The sequence below is a fragment of the Gekko japonicus genome, unplaced genomic scaffold, assembly GCF_001447785.1.
Source record: "Gekko japonicus isolate JY-2015 unplaced genomic scaffold, Gekko_japonicus_V1.1 scaffold1585, whole genome shotgun sequence".
NCBI lineage: Eukaryota > Metazoa > Chordata > Lepidosauria > Squamata > Gekkonidae > Gekko > Gekko japonicus.
In genome coordinates, this window is record NW_015172602.1 from 277,088 (window position 1) to 298,874 (window position 21,787).

The window sequence follows — 21,787 nt, forward strand, 5'->3', positions numbered from 1 at the left end:
GTCGTGTTGTGGTTGATTTACAGATTACAAAATTTTGTGATTATAAAAACTGGACTACACTTCCCATTGCTCAGACAAGTAGATCACTCACATAAGCAATAATGTATGCTACCAGAACGACTCCTGCTCCTATTTGGTGCACTAGACAGAGTAAAAAGATTTAGATAAGGGAGTCCTGACTCAAGTATATTATTAACCAAATTGTATTCTACCTTTCTGCCCTTACAAGGGCCTCCAAGACGGCCAACAATTTAAAACATACATGATAAAATCACATTTTAAAATTATTAAATGACCCCACCAAACACATATAATTAAAACAATTAAAAGAGAGTTAATATATATATATATAACACATAAAAACATTGGTTAGGAAGGCGGGATCATTAAGAGAATGCCAAATAAAAGAAAGTCTTCACCCACTGGTGAGAACAGCAACAAAATGGGACAGACGAACCTTCCTGGGGAAGGAGTTCCAGAACTTTGGTTGCTGCCAACCACATAGTCTTCAGAAGGTGGAAGCACCCAAAGGAGAACCTCCAAAGATGACCATAGTGATCGGGCATGTTCATAAGGGAGTAACATCCACTCAACCATACAGATGCTTGAACCAGTCACCCTCTCTCAAGTTTAGAGAAAAAGTGGGAATACAAATTGTGATTATATAATAAAATGCAGTTGGAATGACAGGCTTTCTAGGAGGCCACCTATCTATTCCAGGTGCTCACATGAAGCAAAATTATCCAAAATATCCAGATGGAATGACTGCTATATATGTTGGCACTGGAATCCCTCACCCTGTGAATGAATTCTCATAGAAGTATATTTTCCTGAAATGCCTCAGATGCAAACCTCATCTTGACTTACATTGCTACAGGTAGCTGATATTACACAAAGAACTCTGAACACACAGAGTTCTAACAGAACAATGTCTTTTAATGGCCTACAATTCAATGGACAGAGATCTGTACACAATGCTGGCTATCACAAGATCTACCAGAACCCCAAGTACCAGCTATCTGCAGTTAGCATGAGAAGAGGCTGATACTCTTTGTGGAAATGGACTCTGCCCCTGGGAATCAAATATTGTTGCTCTACAATAAGAGGAACAACCCAACCTTATCCTGGGGTTTGTCACTAGCCTATTCTCACTGGTAAATGGAAACAAAGGCCTGTAAAAGCACATTAACATGCCATGAAGGATGTCCACAAGAGAGGTCCAGTAGCAAAAAAGGCTGCCTCGAGTGAAACCTGCCCACATCTCTAGGCCACAGCAGAGCAGACTAGGGGTCTTCACACGGGTCATGGCGGTTGGGTTTTCCGCCTCTCTGGGCCGCTGTTACACTTTCCTCGCCCCTTTACTGCTTTCTTGGGGGGGGGGGGCTGTAAACAGCTGTGTAGCAACATATAATAAGATCGTCTGCGGTGGACATTACTCCAGGCCGGTGCAGATGCCTCGGTGAGCAGTGGACAGCCATTGCAGAGACTGACGAGGAAGCACAGGGGCGGCGAACACAGGAAGGCCTACACTTAGAGACTCCGTCCCCCCACCCCCCACCCTGCAAACGCCACAGACAGGGACTCCTAACCCTCCCCCCATCTTGCTAGGCTTCACTAAACGCCATTATCTCGCTCTCTTCCCTCGCCTGCTAAGGAGGGCCGCTGTATTGCTCGCTACACGCCAAGAGTCTGGAGGAGGCCCCACGACGAACGGCTCAAAGCAGCCCAAGGCCGGTCTGGAGCAATTCGCCTTCCTCATCCCAGCATCTGCATTCGAGGCGAAGAAGCCCGCGCGGGTGCCCTCAAGCCGCAGCTGACTTGTGGCACTGGCCACCCCCAGGGTTTTCGAGGCAAGAGACGTGCAGAGGTGGTTTGCTATCGCCTGCCTCTGGACTTCCTTGGTGGTCTCCCATCCAAGTACTACCCAAGGGCCGACCCTGCTTAGCTTCCGAGATCGGGCATACCTGGGCCATCGCGCGCCTCTTACCTTTCCCAAGCACTTCCAGCAGTTCTTTTTCCTCCTCGTTTAAGTCACCTTTCTTTAGAGGAGCCATGGCTTCCTTTTTAAGCAAAAATATATTCTTATTTCTATCTGCCTGGATCCTCCTCCTCAGCTGTTTTGCAGTCACAGCCCCACTACAGAACCTTTTTTTCTTTTTCTTTTTACATATTCGTGCGCCCCCAGAAACAAACCATCACGCTCAGCGGGTGTGTAGTAACCATAACTCTCCCCCCCCCCTTTTGCTTGCGTAAATGCGCCCGCTCAAGCTCCGCAGCTCATTTTATTGCAACTTCCTCGAGCAGCGCGAGCAGCCTTGAGAAGTGGGAGGGGAAGCGGTTTAAACCACTTGCGTTTAAGAGGGGAGCAACGGCGGACGGAAAAAAGCAACCTGCAGCTTTATATATTTATTTGTATTGTGTTTGGAACATGAATAATTCAGGATCGCTTGCTAATGAAATAGCATGCCTAAATTTTGGAGAAGCCTTGTGGAAATGTTCGTGTTCCCAAGGCTTTCCACTTCACCCCGTGTCACTGAATGGGTTGATACCGCCGGGAGGCGGAGTTAGGGGCAGCTCTGTGTGTCAAAGTGTCTGTCCTTCACTTCTCCATTGTTTAGTATTGCTGCTTACTGCTGCCGGCGCATCTTTACTTCTTCTCCGTAGATAAGAGCAACTACCCCAAGAAAGGTAAAAGCTTATTGGGCGTGCGATGGGTGGTTTAAGTGGCGAGGGAGCCGGCGCGCGGGGGGGGGTATAATAGATTGTAAAGCACGAAAGAGGAAGAAACAGCATGCACGAACATTTCTCTCTTTAGAGACTCTCCTTTTGGGAAGGGCATAAGGATAAAGGTTCTGTCTTGCGCTACCGCCACCCGGCCGTCTAGATGTCCAGCCTACAGAGGCATTTTAGCAAAAGTGTAGTGGCTGCGGCCAGCGTCTGTTTTTCAGTCACCTGCGACCTGGAAATGGGGGTGGGAAAGGGCGGCTTCCCTCTTTGGTGAACTTCGGGAATGGAGTAGGTGGGGGGGGGGTCTCTTCCTTTAGCAAGGTGACAGTAAGACAGCTTGAGAGGAAGGCAATCGTTGGCTTTTTTTTTTTTAGCCGTGAATTTAGATTTCGCCTTTGTGGTGATGGGGGACTGGAGTGGTGTCAGTGGCCCTTGAAAGCTGAAAATCAGCTTTGCAGCGGCCCTTTAGAGTCTGCTTCCGACGCCCAGCTTGGTGGAGCTGAATGCAGAAGGACGTTCTGCAGCAGCTGGGATGGGTTCCGACGTTCCGTCTTTCCTGGAGAGGACCTAGCAGTTTGTAGCCGCTGCAACGCGCGCCCCGAGAATCCTCCTAAAGCCCTGCTCGAGAAGACGGATTTCGCTCCCCTCTGTGCTGCTACTGTTTGCTTAGTTTTGGACCGGCGAAACAAATCTGGTGTGTGTGTGGAAGGAGGAGGCGACGGCTGTGTGCGCAGTTCCATTACAGAGGCGCCCACCAGGCCCATTGGAGTTCAGAAGACCTCAACCTTTGTCGGGGAATCTGTTCTCTCTCTGGCTGGGGAGATCAAGGGTTTAAATGTTCCTCTCTGTGTGTTTTTTAAAGGAGCCGGCTTGTATTAAAATTTGTAAAACAAAAGCCTGAGGTTTTAGTCACTATTAAGGAGCCTTAGTTGTTACAGGTGTTGGGGTCTTGGTTAAAAAAAACCAACTTCATTCAGGCCTGAGTTTTTGTTGTTTCTACTCACACTCTTCTATTAAATTGTTTCATGGCCATTAAAATGATTGCATTTACTTGCAGCATAACCATCGGAAGATAATGTGGCCACAAGTGACCCTTGCTCTTCTTCAGTTGAGGAGTAATGGCATTTCCATTTGGCATTTGTGAGTTATAAAACGGTATCTTTTCTGAATATTAATAAAAGCATTTGACTTAAATTCAGTGTTGAAACGAAGCATACCTTGATGCCAGTCTTGGAAGTTCCAGCATATTCTGTAGAACTTAATTATTATTATTTTGGATCATGCTTAAAAATTGTGTTTAGACATTCTTGTACTCTGTCCGTCAAATCTCAGTCTGGTGGCAGGAGTGGCATTTTGCTCTTCATTCATCACTTAAAGGTGGAATATGATATTAAGCAACTTTTGTGATCTTTGAGGATGAGAAATGGAAGTATGGTAAGTTACTGTTATGGCAGTATGTGCCCTAAAACCTCATCAAGGTTTGCAAATAGCTGCATACTCTCCAAATGTTGAGAACTCTAGCTTTAAATGCTTCTTTATAACTTATCAGTTGCAGAGTTTTCAGTTCTCTGTCCTTAAATTCCTTTGTGTGTGATGTATGAGATACAACTGAAAACCGCAATTTGTTATTCCTTTGTTCCTCTAGACATACTTAAGGTGGCTTATTTATGCCTAGCCTGCGAACATTATTCTGATGGGAAAAGTAGTGTTGCACAGTGCAATCCTAAACATAGGTGCACCCTTCTAAACCATTGGCATTAGATGGTTGAAACTCTGCTCAGGATTGCATTGTGAGATGCTTTACAAAAAGCAAAATACTATGGGATGCATAATCTGAAAGTTGCGCTAGCAGCAGCCGTGCTTAGCTTTATAGAAGAATATCTTGAAATGGGCAGCCCGGTATTATGTGTTTTCATTCTGTTGTAATTGTTTGTTTGGGTTTCTTTAGCCGCTGAAGATATTTTCCCTCTTTTGTTAGCAAGCAGTCGTCAAATACTGTTTATACTTCTGAATCTGTTATGCCTATGGCACAGTCTGTTGGTGCTTGTAGTTAGATGTTCTGCAGACAGGTTAATGGAATTATCCATGTTCTTTGCAATCTGAGTGAACCTTAGCTGAAGGGACACCTGGAGAAAGGGATGCTCTCATTCTCTTTGACTTCTCTCTTTGATTGGGTTTAGGGTCTGCTGCGGTTTAAGGTGTAAGTTGCATCCTAAACAGAGTTATGGGCTTAGAAGGGTGCAACTGTGGCTGGAACGGCGCTGAAAGTTGTTATGTATGTGCCAGTGAGTTACAACTGATTTATGATGACTCCTTTCAAAGCAGGTGAGACGCAGAGATGGTTTACTTTGCCTTCCTCAGCAGAGTCTCCTGTGGTGGTCTCCCATCCAAGTACTGAACCTGCTTAGCTTACAAGATTGGGTTATATCATGAGGCCTTCCCTTCCTGAAAGTCCTTAGGCTACCCAAAAATGCTTGTGGCCCCCCCCCCCATACATGCAGTACTTGTCAAATGCTAATTCCTGTAACAGTTCAAGTTTTTCAGTAGTCTCATTTATTAATGAACAAGAAATGACAAGTGAATGATGTAAAGTGAGGTATGTGTTAATCAGATTGCCCTGGTGTGTTTGGTTTTAGAACGAATGGTTTCCCTGTGTTAGTTATAGCACTGTGAGATGATCCTCCCTCTCCGTGTTCTGTTTTAAACTAAAACAACTTGATGCCCGGTGCAAAGTTTCCAGCTGTTACAGCAGCTGTCTCTCATTGTGCAAGTCTTGGATCTACATAAGACCGTCTTCTAAAAAGACGGGATCCAGTGAGTAATGTTGAATATTGAGGGATAAAATGGTATGAAGTACGGTTTACCAGATTCTGTTTAAAGTAAGTGATATGTTACTTGGCAAATATAAGCATGACCTGCTGTTGGAATGAATTCTATCTATGAGAGGACAAATATAGATGTTCTGCTTGTTGTCCTGCTCATTTAAATGTGGATAGATTAAATCATTGTTTATTCTTTCATGAAGGCCTGAAGCTGAGGGGGAAACTGTGCTTGTAACTGCTTCTCCCCACCCAGAGTATGTAGATCTTGTAAAATGTAGTGCTTGTAAAATGTAGTGCTTGAAGTAGTAAGTAATACATTAGCAGACGTTTCTGTGCTGGGCAAAGCCAAAGAATATTCAGGGGTCTTGAAGAAAATAGGAATTGAAACTACTTTCTGTTCCAAAATGACTGTCTTCTTTAAAGCAGTAAAAAGTAAGGACTGTTTGTTAATTTTGTAAAAAAATGTAGTGAGTTTCCAGACCAAGGTCATTGATGTCATGCTACAAATAGAAGCTAGTGTGGGAAGAACATATAATCCAAAAGCTTCTGGAATATACACATGGCTAATTTTTAAGTACCATGCCATCCAGTTCACTGAACAGAAATGGAGCTTTGTGTTTGGGTTGTGCATCTATTTTAAGGTTACCTTTCACTGTTTCAAAATTAGAACATAATCTTTTCATTTGGAATAATGCCTTCCTGAGACTTTGGTCCTACACTCATTAGGTCACTTTTGTAGTAAGAGGCAAAATATGCCTTGGGTCTTTGATAACAAGAACAACAGTGTTGAAATGCAGAAAGAACAGAAAGATGGAACTGGATTTTTATGAACAGATCTAGCATCATAAATATGTCAAAGCTGTTTTCGTTGAGTGATACCAAGTGGTATTTTAAAGAACAGCTACATTCTACCCATTCAACAGTCTCTTCCTTTACATGTTACTATTAAGCAGAATGTCTTATTGATTTTCAGTGGAATGTACTTCCAACTTAAAGCATTAAGGATTAGTGTGCTGGATGGATTTTTGTCTGGGTTTTTAAAATTAAATTGTTTACTGAACTGTCTCAATCATGCTTGAGATTTAAGTATCCCCCATACTTGTTCTGCATAAGTGCTTCTTTCTGACCATTTCCTTGAAAGAAGTCCATTCCTTATCAATAGGGTTAAAAAGAAGCCATCTCTACACAGTGCTGCAGTCCATCACTGATGGGCAGCAGCGGCAGCAGTAAAATGTCAGCACCCAGGAAACCAGATTGTGTAAACAGATGATTGCTGGTATGAAAGCAAAATGCTTACCTACCGGATAACTACTCTGGATAAATATCGTTTTAAAAAAATGTTTAAAATGTCAGAATTTAAAATCTAAATTTCATTTATTTGTAGTAATTTTCTCTTATCAGTCAGCAAAAGCATGCTAAAACCTGCACTTATCCAAATCTATATGCCTTTATAGAAAATTGGCCCTTGGTTTTTAATGTAATTCTCCAAGGTTGTGTAAGATTTAAAAAAATCCACATGAGAGTTTAGTGGTTCCACACTAGTGAAATGTAGCCGTTTCCCTTAGTTATACATTTGTGGTAAATTAAACTGATGGTGAGTAACAACCCAGGAAGATTTTGTATCAGTGTGGGGATTTGAATTTGTTCCCTAGTCCAGCATTTGGTCCTCTATGCCCCACTGGCTGTAAAAACAAACAAACACCGAACTGGAGACATATTGCATTTTAAATATCATGGCATTCCAATCTCAAATTATACCCTGTTTTCCCGAAAATAAGACCTACTCAAAAAATAAGCCGTAGCAGGATTTCTATGCATTTGTGGTATAAGCCCTAGTGTGACTTCTTGAGAAAAAATAAATATAAGACAGTGTCTTATTTTCCGGGAAACACGGTATGTCTCAGAAGCAAGGCTTGTAAAAATGTCAATTTCATGCTGAAGGAAGTTACCCTTAATGAAAAATACAACAAATTAGATAGCATGGAAGTTGAACACCTTTTTCTAGCTCAGACTACTTGTGTAGATGCTCAGAAGGGTTTCTGGCTCTTGCTCTAGGACTGACCCCTATGTGAGTTGAAGTGTGGTGGGAATGTTTGATTGCTGCCTGTATAAAGGATGAGAAACTATTGTGCACACATTTCTCTCTATGTAGGAAAGATGCAATGAGACAAAAGGTAGCACAGATGTTTATCTGGCACTCAGTGCTGGATATGATAATGGTCCTAGTGACAGTAAATTCCTATTTATAATCTTTTGGTGTTTCCCTTCTGAAGCAATTTTTTATCCACAGCACAGGGGAATGTTGCCAGGAAATAATGCTCAGTGTGGAGCAAAATCATTCCTCATAAGGTTTTTGCTCATTTCAGAGTTGCACAGTGTGCTGAGATGGAAAAAAGGTTAGTGGGTTATTTTATTTATTGAAAAGCCTGTGAACATAAATTTTATTTATTTAAAACATATATTAGCCACCTTTCTTTGTTATGGATCTCATGGTGGCTTACAATGTAAGTAAAACAGAATACATAACATACATTAAAACAAATATTTAAAATCACAATTAACTTAATCAAATATGGTGCTGAATAAGACCATCTTCAACTTCCTCCTAAAGATCAAAAGGAAGGGGCCAAGTCTACCTCCCTGGGGAGGTTGTTCCATAATCATGGGACTGCCGTAATGAACTCATCTGGATTCATTGGAATAAGTTACCAGAACTTTAGATTGTCATGTAAGTATCTGCAAACTTTGCTTCCTTCCTGCCACATTTAGGGTAAAGGTGGGTTAAAGCTACATTTATGACAGACTAATGGATTGATTTTAGCAGCTTCTAGACGCTGAATTGCAGGCTGTGGAAGGTCAGTAGTTCAGCAGTTTGAGACCTGAGTGTGCCGTGTGCCTTGGTGTTTAGTCATGCTGGCCACATGACCACGGAAATGTCTTCGGATAGCGCTGGCTCTTCGGCTTTGAAACGGAGATGAGCACCACAACCCTAGAGTCGACTGACTTTCAAGCAAGGGAACCTTTACCGTTACCTTTTTATTAGGGTTATAATAAAGGTATGTTTGAGCCAAAAAAGCTTGTTTAGATGCTGCACAATGGCAGTATTTCCCAGGAGTTGTAGAGATACTTTTGAGCAGGTGGAATATAGAAGATAAAGATGGGAAGACCCAGAAAATTGGGGGGGGGGGGGAAAGGGGGAAAAAGGGGGGGGGGGGGGAAATGAGATCTCCCCTTCAAGTCACCCCTCCCTCCGGAGCACAATTGACCAAATAAAAAGAAAAAAGGGGGAAACCCCAAAAAAAGGGGGGGGGGGGGACAAGTGGATAAAAGGGGTGGGGAGAGTTTTTTCTGTTTTCTCCTGAGACCAGAAATTGTAAAGTTAAATATTCCTTAAATATTTATTTCTTCAGAATGATTAGTGACATCATTCTAAAGCAGATGATTTAAAACATCATTTCTACACATAATTCATGCTGTTGAAAAATCTCTGCTGTCAGTGATTTTCCAAGGAATGGGAAGGACACCTGGAAAATGTGTGGAAGTTCTAGGGAAGGGAAGTATTATTATTGCGGTCACGAAAACTGCTGTACTTACTGAGGAAGCTGCAGGATTTCTTGCCACAGTAGCTTCATCTGTCAGTCCATCAGTTGAGGGCCCTGTTAGGGATAGTAATAGAACTGTTGAGCATACCAGGAGGTAGGGTACACTTTCCCTAACTGCTAAGATTTGAGATAAGTTGAGCAGAAAGAAACCTATGTAGCCCTGAACTGAAGTGGTACAGAGCAGGAAGGATGTATTTTTACATGGCTTTCCCTGTGCTTTCAGTTTAAAGAGTCCAGTGTGCAAATGGAAGCAGCATTTTTCTGCCCATCCTAATTAACCTCCCTGCAAAGACTATTTTAATCTGAACATGGTCAGACAGACTCTTTAAATAGATAGCATTTTGGAGTGGGGTGTGTTGTGGGAAAATACACGTTTGCACGTAAGAGTAAAGTGAGGGGGAAATTGGCCTGACAAGCACTGAGCATGCCCATTGCCCAAAAGGAGGTGGTACTAGGATCTCAGAATGTGCTTTGCACTGCACATATCCCTTGACCTTAATCTCCCCTTGCAACATACTAAATGGTTAAAAGCTCAACAAGCTTAATCTCCTCCTTCCAAGTTTCCTTTTCTCCAACTGACCCTCAATTCTGTCAATATTTTATGCTTCCTGCAGGGCAATAGGCATGCTCAATGCTTATCAGGAAAAAAAAAACATCTTATTTGCAAACATTTTCAATAGGAGTCTCCCAGTCTGAAGACAGCCCCTTGTCACTGTCCTCCTGGTCCTGGTAAGTATGGGGTTATTGTTCGCTATTAGGTGGCTCCAGCAGAGGACCCCTGATGAACCTGTATGGAAGCAAAGATTCCTACTTGCTAGGCCCTCACATAGAAGACGGGGACGGCAAAGGATGAGATGGTTAGACAGTGTCATAGATGCAACAAACATGAAATTGAGCAAACTTCAGAGGATGGCGGAAGACAGGAAGGCCTGGCGTGATCTGGTCCATGGGGTAATGAAGAGTCGGACTCGACTGTGCGACTGAACAACAACAACAACAAAAAAGGCCCTCACTGTCCTACCACTGATTTTTCTCTCTCCCTTCCCTTATTCTCACACCACTATTGCCTCCCCCCACCACCACTTCTGCCATTGTAAACTTTGACATTGTTTGGGGGATTATGAGGAAAGCCTCAAAATATTGGCTGAGATTTTATGACAGCGTAGCAAAATCTTGTTTTTTTTTTTTTAAAAAAGTGCAGTGTGTGCTTCAGCAGCTTCAGGCTTTTTTTTAAAAAAACCTTCCTCACTATCCCAACCCCCATTTTCTGATTTGAAATAAAATCCCCCTACCCGTTTGTAGCCTCCTCTTGTGGATTTTTTTGATCTGCATGAATGGTATACATGTTGTCTGTGAGGTATAGGTAAAGGTAAAGGTTCCCTTGCTCGAAAGGTAGTCGAATCCGACTCTAGGGTTACGGTGCTCATCTCCATTTTAAAGCCGAAGAGCCAGTGCTGTCCAAAGACATTTCCGTGATCATGTGGCCGGCATGACTAAACACCAAGGCGCACGGAACGCTGTAACCTTCCCACTGAAGTGGTACCTATTTATCTACTTGCAATTTCTTGCTTTCGAACTGCTAGGTTGGCAGGAGCTGGAACTAGAGACGGGAGCTCACTCTGTCATGCGGCACACTCGGGTCTCGAACTGCTGAACTACCGACCTTCCACAGCCTGCAGTTCAGCGTCTTAACCACTTGAGCCACCACAGCTCCGTCTGTGAGGTATACCCTATTCTTAATGCCAGTGTTGAATCAGTGTCACAATCTGCAGATTCTTATTTACATAAAATAATATTGCTACTGCTTTTGGCTGGATTATTAAACAAGCAGCACTCTTAGTACTTTCACATGCTGAGAACATAGAATAGCTTCAGATATTTGTTCCCTAAATGCAATCTGGGTGTCTGTCAGCATATTGCTGCTACAATGCAGAGGCAAGGTTTTGGTACCATATGGTCTCTGATTCCTCTTGCTTCTCATCTGTCCCTGATTCCTCCATCTTCTGTGTTAAACATTCATGTAGTTACACACTACCATGTGAAAGACTGAAAAGGTGTACCCCCCCCCCCCAAACACATGAACCTGTATTCAAACTGACATGGGGAATTAACATGAACATTTGCATAGTAAGTGGAAAACCAAGATCTTTTATCCAAAGAGGTGTCCGAAAGTAGCAAGTTTCAGTAAGACAAGGATGTCAGAGGCTTGATTTAAAAGTTTAAAAAGGAATATGAAATTTATTGAGGGACTAGTACAATATTGGGGGTGCTTATCCTAAGCAAATACTAGCAGTCACCAAATAAAAGCACAGGTAAATATCATATTCCTTATCCTAACTGACAATGTAACAATAACAACCCAAAACCGACCAGAGCAACTCCATTTTGGAGCAGGAGTTACTTTGAAGCTAAAGGTAAATAAGTCTTTGTCTTCTAGCCTGGTGTGGTTTAATTGCTTTCATCCTGTTGATATCCTTGCACTTCCTGGTTGCTCCCAAAAAGGCTTCCTTGGAAGTTGACATTGCTGTGTTCCTTGCTGTAAGATCTGTTGTGAGGCACCAAGCATGGTGAGAGCTCCCTATACTTTGTGCTTGGGTGGGACTTACTCATAGTGTTACATATGTAATACGTACATTCGGGCTGGAAGTGAGGGGTATGCAGATGAAAGTGAGAGGAGGTAGCAACACCTTCAGTCTTTCTGGGTTTTTTGTAAGCTAATGACGCTTAAAATGAAAGTTCAGAATAACATAGATATTTGCTCATTCTAAGTAGAGGAGTAAATTTGAGTTGTGCTAGTATCTCTCCCCCTCCTTGTTTATGTAAATGCATTGAGAGGCGTCCCTCCTTCAGCACGTTATCGCTCAGAAAGTTTTTCCTTTGAGGGGGAGGGGATTTTCTCTTCTGAAGACAAATAGCTCATTTTCACTCACAGTTTGCTCCTTAACTCACAGTTCATTGTTGGTCTTTATCTTGACCACGCTCTTAATCGCTCCTCCGCTAGATCTCCTGTGCTTGATTGGGTCGACACAGCTTGTGGCCTCGCTAAGAGGATGCAGTCAGCAAGAGGGACCGTCAGGGCGGCGGGGAGCCTCTACCTCCCTGCCCTCCATTCCCCTACCGTTAGCAGGAAAAGAGGCTCATCCTCAAAGCCCTATGGCTTGGGAGTTCTCTCTGAACTCCCGTGGGGTTGCCAAACCAGCGGCACCTCTCCCCCTCGCTGCTGTGCGGTACATCTCCCCAGAGAGCTGGGAAAGGCATCCACCATCGTTGTGTCGTAGACCCCACCTCCCGGCTTTTGGGGGGGAACGTTTGCGTTATAGCTCTATAGTGCTATAACGCAACAGCATTATATCAACGCCATTGGAATGCCTGGAGTGTTTTGTTATAGTGCTATAGCGCTCGAAAGCGAATGTTAAAAAAAAGCTAGAGATCGCCCGCATGGGCGAAAAACAGCGGGGGGAAAGCAGTGCAGTCTGAAATGGCAAACCGCTTCAGATCCAGCTCTTTACCGGAAGGGGAAAGCCATGTGTGAAATAGCAGCCTATACCGGTTTACTCCATGACGGATAAAAAACGGCTTCAAAACGGGTTAAAAAGGGTAATGTGAAATTCCTCAATGTTAGATAATGGCGGTTCTACCGCTGTGCTTTTTGAAATAACTGCATGTCAGGGGAGAACATTCCAACAAGGGCTGAGTCCTTTCAGCTGCTCAGCACCTCCCTCTGGTTGCTTTTCTTGATTGTTGTGTTGTGATTTTAGGCTGTTGCTGACTCATTTTGTAAGCCACTTTGAGTCCTGCTTTGCAGGAGAAAGGCAGGATACAGATATTTAAATAAATAAATTTGCCACTGTAACTCTACTATGTAAATTAGTAATTCTTGTTGGAGTAAAATTAAGATGTTCACAAGTGCTTGTTTTCAAATTAATTTATGTGTGCATATTCTGATACTCTGAGAAGCTTCATGTTTCATCAGCCCTAATGTAAGTGTGGCACTTAAGGTTGCCAGCCTCCAAGGTGGGGCCTGGGGTTCTCCCAAAATCACATCTGATCTCAAGACTACAAAAATCAGTTCTCTGAAGAAAAGCTTCAGGGGACAGACTCTATGGTGAACCATATATTCTAGGAGAAATCCCTCCCCAAATTCCCCCCTTGACAGGCAACATCACCAAATCTTTGGGAATTTCCCAGGGTAGTGTTGACAACAACCCTATTTGCACATTTAAAATTTCCCATGGGGGTGGCTGAAAAAGCTTCCCCCCAATTATTCAGAATTTTGAATATCTCTGCTTGGAGCTAAGGTGCTAACCATAAACTGCTTTTTCAGATGTCACATTAAAAACAAAACAAAACATGAACTGGGGGAATGCAGCATGTCAGCAATAGGCACCTGTATATTGTTATTGATCCTGACTTATATCTGAACAGAGGCTATGATTAGTGCAAGCAATGGAGGGTTACGACTTCCCTGTCTGCAAGGAGACTGTGAATGCGGCTGGACCCCACTCTGCTTCATGTGAAACATATTTTGTTGTCCAAGGGTACATTTTATCTATTGCACTTGTTCCTCTTCCTCATGCTTGGACAGGTAATTAGATATTTCAAGGTCCATGACAGACCACAGCATGACCTTGCAATATTGATTCATACTCTTGCACCTTCCATGCTTGATGACTGTAATGTGCTTTGTTATGCGCAGACTGGCATGTTGAACAGGTACAAAATATTGCTGCAAGCCTCTTCCTGAATCTTAGGGGGGGGGGGAAGCATATGCAGCTGTTTTATGCTGGCTGCCTGTGTCCTTTTGAGGTCATTTCAGAGTGCTGGTGTTAGCTTTTACCTTCAGGATTAGACCACCCATGTAGGGAGAGACTGTCGCTAAGATACCAAGCCTACATGCTGGTTCCATTAAGCAAATCAAGACATGCTTCAGATTTCTTCATCAGAGGAGATACTATCTTAAGCTACATGCAGCTACCGGTACTTGGATCCTGTAGAATGATCTGCCCCCTGATCCATGACCTTTTTTTTAAAAAAAAGTTTCAGTACTTATTTATTTTGATGACCCTATTGGTGCACAATATAAATGAGTTGTAGTGCATTTGGTGCATTTGGTGCTTGCTCTATTCTCATTTTAACATGGTGACTAAAGTATTTCTTAAACCCAAGGCTTTGAGTATATGGAAAACATGGCCTACAAATTGGTCTAAACAAATGGTGAATGTGTAGACTAAACCCAAAGGTTCAAATAATAATTTATTGATTATTGCTGGGTTTTCAGAGGGCCTCTGAGAAAGGGCTTTGGGATTTTCCAGAAGTAAGCTGACAAATTGTTAAACACTAAGCAGAATTGTAAAAACAGATGTTTTATATTCAATTTAATTTGACAGAAGAGGAATTTCCTTTTTTTTAAACAGTTTATTTACCATTTTCCATAGGAATTTCCTATCAACTTTTTAATTATAATGGTACCAACCATCCCAGCTAACGACCTCTCAAAGTTAAAGATTTATGGTGAGGTCCTTTGCTTCAAAGAGAACTAGGAATAATTGGTCAAGATGAGGCTAGAAAAGTCTAATTGGGGTGAACAAAAGGGTAATTGTACTGTGAGAGAGGAAAAGCCCTCCTCTGACTTGCTGTGTGTTTTTAGAAATTAAAATAAAACTTTAATATTTTTTATAGCTGAGAATTAAGACTATGGTATAGGATGTTTATAAGAGAAGCAGCTACCTGAAATATTAAATTTAAGCTTTGCTAAATACATAGCTATAAACTAAAGGAACTACCAAACTTATTTTTAAAAAGCAAAGGTTAGAAACCAAGAGCACCAGGTGTGCTGAGAGTCCAGCCAAGAACAAATCATGGCTCTTGACATTCATTAAAAGGCCAATTAAGAATGAAGAACTTATGTTATACAAGAAGGACTCCTACTGGCCTAGAAGTTCTAATTTAGATTTTAAAAAGTTTTATAACATTCAATTAAAAATCTTCTAATGGATCAAGATGAAGACTAACAGGTAGATTCAATGTATCTACAAAAGCTTTATGCCATAGGCCACATTGTAACATTAGAAAGTGTATATAAAGAGTTTAATTTTTAAAATAGTGCTATAATTTTGTATTTTTCCATAATTCAATATATTCTTTATATATTTTAGTAGAAATAACCTACAAAATGCTACTAAGAGTGCCTTTATACTTTTATATACATGTATCAAACCATTTTTGTAACAAAACCTATTGGTTTGTTGTACTAAGATTTGTACTAAGAATGAACTCAGCCTGAAAAGTTCATTCAAAGTCTAAAAAAACAGCCAAAAATCCATACATCATTTTTAATGAAATGAACACCTGGATTGTAAAACTAAAATGCAGCCAAGTAGCCTCTTGTTTTTCAAACACTTGATAAATAATGTTAAAACAAAGAAAATTAAACTAAGCATGTGCAAATGATGTCAACAATAATGTAAAGTTGGGAGAAGCAAAAAAAGCATAAGCAAAATCACTGCTGTTCCTCACTGAACATCTGAGCTGAATTTTTGGCTGAGTGTGGAGTGCCCCAGGGAGCCGTGCTGTCCCCAATGCTATTTAACATCTATATGCGCCCCCTCGCCCAGATTGTCTGGAGGTATGGGCTTGGGTGTCATCAGTATGCGGATGACACCCAGCTCTATCTGATGTTGGACGGCCGTTCGGACTCTGATCCCGATGACCTTTCTCAGGCGTTACAAGCCATGGCTGGTTGGCTCAGGCTGAGTCGGTTGAAATTAAACCCGGCAAAGACGGAGGTCCTGGGCCTGTGTCGGACCGGCCGGGAGTTAGGGCTCCTTCTCCCGACTTTCGGCGGGGTGCCTTTGGTGCCTATGCGGGAGGTTAGGAGTTTAGGAGTGCTCCTGGACTCTTCACTGACAATGGAGGCCCAGGTGGCAGCCACTGCTAGGTCAGCCTTTTACCATCTTCGGCTGGCCCAGCAGTTGGTCCCTTATCTCAGCCGCGAGGACCTGGCCACTGTGATCCACGCGACGGTCACCTCGAGGCTGGACTACTGTAACACTCTCTACTTGGGGCTGCCTTTGTTGCAGATCCGGAAGCTGCAGCTAGTGCAGAATGCTGCAGCTCGGCTGCTGATGGGTCTCTCAAGGAGGGACCACATCCGGCCGGTGCTGCAAGCGCTGCACTGGCTGCCTATAGCATACCGGATCCGTTTCAAAGTGCTGGTTCTCACCTTTAAAGCCCTGAATGGATTGGGTCCAGCCTACCTGAGGGACCGCCTCTCCCCGTATGTTCCCCCAAGAGCGCTGCGATCGGGGAGTTTGGACCTTTTAGAGGTTCCAGGCCCCCGGGATATTAAGCTTGCCCTAACCAAAGCCAGGGCCTTTTCGGTGGCAGCTCCTACCTGGTGGAATGAGCTCCCGGTGGAGATCCGGGCCCTGCGGGACCTGGTACAGTTCCGCAGGGCTCTTCCGCCAGGCTTTCGAGTAGGAGCCGCCGCCACCGCCACTTACCACCATCGTGGCTTGATTTACCATCTACCTGGCTTGGGGCGTGGGCTGATGCTGCCACAAGAGGAACATTCCTCTGGCGCTCCTGTTTTTCTTACCAGCGGCCGCCAGTGAGGGATATTGACCATCTTGAAGTTTAAAATTGAATTGTTGAGCACCATTTTAGTCTGTATTGGTTAAGGTTTTAATGTAACTTGTGTTTTATCTCCGGCATCGCCGCTTGTTTGCCGCCCTGGGCCGTACGGGTAGGGCGGGATATAAATCTCAAAATAAATAAATAAATAAATAAATGATCAAAATCACCATTGCTACTGCAACAGGCATTTCACTGATTAGGTAACACTCTAGGGGAAATGATTCAAATACTACAGGGAATATGCATTTTCCTACCACGGTCACCACTTCTTATTCTGGGGGTATTTAATTTTAGATTATTGTGTAAAAATGCTTAAGTAATCCTGTTCACTGGCTAAAATAAGAGCATAACATACATTTACTTGGATCACAGATGGATTTAAATATCTAGCTAAAAAGAAGGTTTGAATTCATTGTGCCAATACTGTCTAAACCTTTACTTTTGGAGATTTAATATGTACTAATATATGTGTGTGGCAGTGAAAGCTTACATATTCTACTCTGCATTACTCTTAAAACGATTAAGGTTTAGTATTGTAAATCAATTCCTTGTAGACTTTTTTCTGCACCTGTAAGCAAGTAGCTATGTGAAACTGTAGCTGTTTGTGACTACTTTACCACTCTGCAAAATGTCATGGACCATTTTCTTCTTGACCATAAGTGTGTCTCTCTTTTTAGTGATGAATTTTATCTTATTTGGCCTGTATAGTACAATTATGCACATATAGTATGTCTCAGGTTGTTCAGCAGAATATTTAAAGTCAGAATGTATGCCTGATTTGTCTTTTGATAGTTCAGTATTCATAAAATATTTCACAGTTGGCTAACCACCAGCACATTACATGATGAAAGTAACTATTTTTTAAACATATATTGTAGCAACTGTTAGTGCCTTTCTAGAATGGAAGCTGTATTGGTTCTAATTAGAAATTAGCTGCTGAGCCAAGAGGAATGGTGGCTATAAATATTTTAGCAGAATAAATAAAATTATAGTACTTTGGATAAATCAAAACATGTGTGTTAAGGATTGTCAAGTCACTTCCAACTTATGGCAGCCCTATCATGCCCTCCAAAACAGCCTCGCTCAGGTCCTGCAAACTGAGGGCCTTTGTGGCTTCCTTGATTGAGGTATTTTTTGCTCTTGTGCTGGTTTAAAATAATTCGGAATCAAGATACTACCCGGAAGGGGGGTCTGATGTGTTTGAATAATTTCTGATCATACATTTGAGAAATCCAGCCAGTAATGTTGGAAATATTCATCAATAGGAAAGAAGACTATCAGAGGAGCTCATTAAGAAGCTGACTAGTTTCAGTATCTCATGTTCTGCATAATAATAGCAACATCGTGGTGATGATCAAAGTATGTCTTACATGTTTATCCTGTACAACCATTTGTCAAACAGGCATATCTGCATACTGTTGAACAAGCTGAGTATTATCTCTCCCCCAAAGACTTGATATACAGCTAGATTGGGAAATATTAGGTTCATCCTTCCTTTGAAAATGGCTCATCAGTCAGATTGTTTAGGTCACAGGGTTTCAAAAATGTATTTCCTGAGAGACTGAACATTAGCTTGGCAGGGACTCTCTCATAAAATAGCATGCTTATTAACAAAGTGTATTGACTTGGAACTACGTCAATAACTGCCTAGAGACTTGCAGGCTGACATATCTGTTAAAATGGTTTCTCCAGGCCTTTAATTATCTACTCTCTCTTTAATATGTACTTTAGGGATAACTGTGACAATGCCATTACTGGCTCCTCAAAGCATGCCTCACTTCACAGATGTGTTTCACTTTTTTTGTGTGTGAACCATTTCCAACAAATCATGATAAAAGACGATATATCTACAAGGGGAGAAGGACTCTTCAGTAACGAACAAGAGCTTGTTACTAGACAGTGGGCATGATTGACTATGAACTTGTCTTGAATAAACCCCATAATGAACATTTACATAAATGAGTCATATAGTAGAGACCAGGGCTATTTTTGGGCAGGAACGTACAGGAACGGAGTTCCGGCTGGCTTCCAAGTTGGCCACACCCAGCAGGAACTCATTAGCATAATAGGCCACACCCAATAGCAGAAACTCATTAGGATTGGCTACATTAGGGGTGTGTGGCTTAACATGCAAAGGAGTTCCTGCTACAAAAAAAGGCCCTGGGTTTTGACAACAAACAAGGTAAACAGAATAAGAAGCAAAAGGTGGGTGTGGCTGGATAACCACACTTCTGGTAACGTGGGGGTGCGGCCTAATGTGCTAATGAGCTGTGCTTGCAGAGGTGGGGCCTAATATGCTAATGGGTTTCTGCTGTTGGGTGTGGGCTATTATGCTAATGAGTTCCTGCTGGGCTTTTTCTACAAAAAGAGCCCTGGTAGAGACCATAGCTTGGTAATAGTATGTATGCTATGCATACAAATGTTCTCGTCCCTGGGTATTTCCCTTGTAGTAGAGCCATGAAGTACTTCTACCCAAGACCTTAGAGCTGGGGTGGGCAAAAGCTAATTGGGTTTGTTGGGTCATGGTAGATCTTAAAAAGCTCCTGAGATCATACCATAGGGATGCCTCATTGCCCAGTGTTCCCTGACTTACATATACTGAAGTTCTTCGGACAGCAAGCCTATTCTTCTCCTACCACACTGGTTCAGAAATTTCCCAGCTCTGTTAGCACTGGTCTCCATTGCTATGGCAACCAAACCAGTCTCAGTGGCTGTAATGCAGCTGCTCCTCTCTAATAAAGTTATCAATAACAATGCTGACACAAATTGATGTTGTTTAAAAACTGAACTCGCTTATCTCTCTGCTGCGGTAGTCCAATGGTAGTATCAATTAGTTGTCTGTGTGAACAGATCTTGGTGTGTAGCATTTTTAAGATTTCAAGCTGGAGTCCGTCCTGTGTAGTAATTCAGCTTATATATGGCTCATGCAGTGCAACAGGGATTTATGACCAGTGCCACTCTCTGGGGGAGACATTTTGTAATCAGTCCTGCTCCTCAAAGGACTTTTCCCCCCAGCAGGCTCTGGCTGGTGGCATCCAAAGTTTAAGTCAGGGGGAGAAAAATAAATCTCTCAAGCTTGAAATCTGCCCACTCCTTCCTCCAAGAACTGCTGCCACTTATACCTAACAATGTGGGACCACAGATGGGACAACAGACTGTCTTGGTATACAGCAGCTTCATATACTTATAATAAAAAAAGGGTGAATCGAATCTAGGCAGCCACAATGAACTTCATGTGACATGGTTACTGAAGCTGCGGCAGCAAGCAAGCCATGCTATGAAACTCCGTTATCTCCTAAGGTTGGTAGCCACACAGGTGAAAGCCACATGAAACCAATATCCTGTGTCATACTCAGGGGTCGTTTCATAGAAAAAGAGCTAGGGGAACTCATTAGCATAACTCATTAGCATATGCCACACCCCCTGACATCACCAGAAGTGTGTCATAAGGCCACACCCGCCCCGCCAAGGCCCTCCCTGGCTCCAGGCAGGCAGGGGTGGGGAGAGGCAGGGAGGAAGCAACTTACCCTCCCTCTTCTCCTGCCTCCTCCTGGCTGAATGAGGGCTGGAAGCGGGGCGGCCGGAAGCAGGGGGCGGGACTTCATCATGTGCCTCGCCCCCCCATACCTCACCCGAGGGAACTGCGTTCCCCCGCGTTCCCCCCCGAAATGACCTCTGGTCATACTACTTCACAATGGAGGTGGGGGAATTGGATTTGCTTTTTTTTGGAGAGGAAAAGGGAATTAACTTATCAGGGTGGTAGGAAAGCTGGCTAGGATGCTTCTTCCTGACATACTTGTTTTCCATGGGCTTTCAATGATGCAGTGTGCTTTAAGTGATACAGGAGAGTGTGAGTGATCTGAAAGAACTAGGTTCCTCTGTTTTTAATTAGGTGAGGGCAGTGTTTCTTATAGTGCACTAAGATGTTTCTTTTTCTGCCTGGGATGGGACTTGGATGAAAAACAAAATCCAAATATTCACTAGCAATGCTTGATAAGGATTTGGCAGGAAAGTGGGGTTCCAGATGCATCCTTGTCATCACTTTACAGTGCTTTTGCTTCTTCCAGATTGAGTGATGCATATACTTTCAATTTACAAATTTAGTTAGTGCCTAATTTTGGATGATAGTGCCTAATTTTGGATGATACCTGTTTTCCTGCACTATTTGACAGCATCTTATTGTATCTGGTATGTTCTCTCCCCCCCCCCTTACATACACACCCTTTCCTGTTGTCCTTCAACGCATCCTGTCTTTGAGCTGCTTTGGGCTGAGGTTTTATTATTAAGCTTTTTAACAGCAACAGAAATGGTGTGTTAAGCAACTGAATGATAAAATATGAAAATAATGGTGAAACAAGGTGTTGAGTTTGATTTTACTATGTAGTATAATAGCATTTTCCCCAAGAATAAGTTTGATAATTAATGTCAAATATAAGTAATTGTACTCTGTTCTAGGGCCTGCCTCCATTCCTCCCATTACATATTTCCTCACGGTCCCTGGCATATGGCCAATGAGTTTCTAAGAAACAATTATACCATTTGAAGGCAGCTTTAGCACTGTTAATATTGAATTAGGTAGCATCAAGTCAGTTAGCTGAGAGCAGGCTTAAGGTTGATTCTGTAAAGAGTCATGTAGTCCTGTTCACATTGCAGCAGCCATTGCCTCATAGAAAAAGGTAGAAGACCTGGCGTCTCATGGCCCAGTTCTCCATGCCTTTGTGCTTTTAGAACTTGGAAGAAGAACCAGCTTTCTTTTGCTGTTTTTGTTTTGCTACTTGAAGCTCTCATGAGGTTCAAGGCCAGCTCCTGTGACTTTCTGAATGACTGAGCATGGCTTATTTGAAACCCAGAATAATTTGCCACCATCTCAGAAAATGAAGTGTGTGTGGGGGGGGGAGTTGGGTTAACTGTTACCCAGGCTATGGTCTCCTTTACCTTTGTGTGTGTGTGAATTGCTAAGATTTAGTCTAGTAAGAAAACTAGAGTACTGAAATAATCTCT

General features: G+C 42.7%; 2 protein-coding genes across 3 annotated transcripts in view; one reads left to right on the plus strand and one right to left on the minus strand.

The window, feature by feature from the left end:
- ANKMY2 (ankyrin repeat and MYND domain containing 2) overlaps nt 1–2,267 on the minus strand; it is a 33,442-nt gene extending 31,175 nt beyond the window's left edge. For both annotated transcript variants that reach the window (XM_015421582.1, XM_015421581.1), the window contains exon 1: nt 1,988–2,267. In XM_015421582.1, coding sequence (XP_015277068.1) covers nt 1,988–2,054 — 67 coding nt within the window. In that variant the 5' untranslated portion in view covers nt 2,055–2,267. The remainder of the gene's footprint in view (nt 1–1,987) is intronic.
- Nucleotides 2,268–2,600: 333 nt separating this feature from the next.
- The window catches only part of BZW2 (basic leucine zipper and W2 domains 2), a 63,327-nt gene continuing 44,140 nt past the window's right edge, over nt 2,601–21,787 (plus strand). The window contains 1 exon segment of the mRNA XM_015421580.1: nt 2,601–2,688. The gene's annotated coding sequence lies outside the window, so the exon portion shown is untranslated.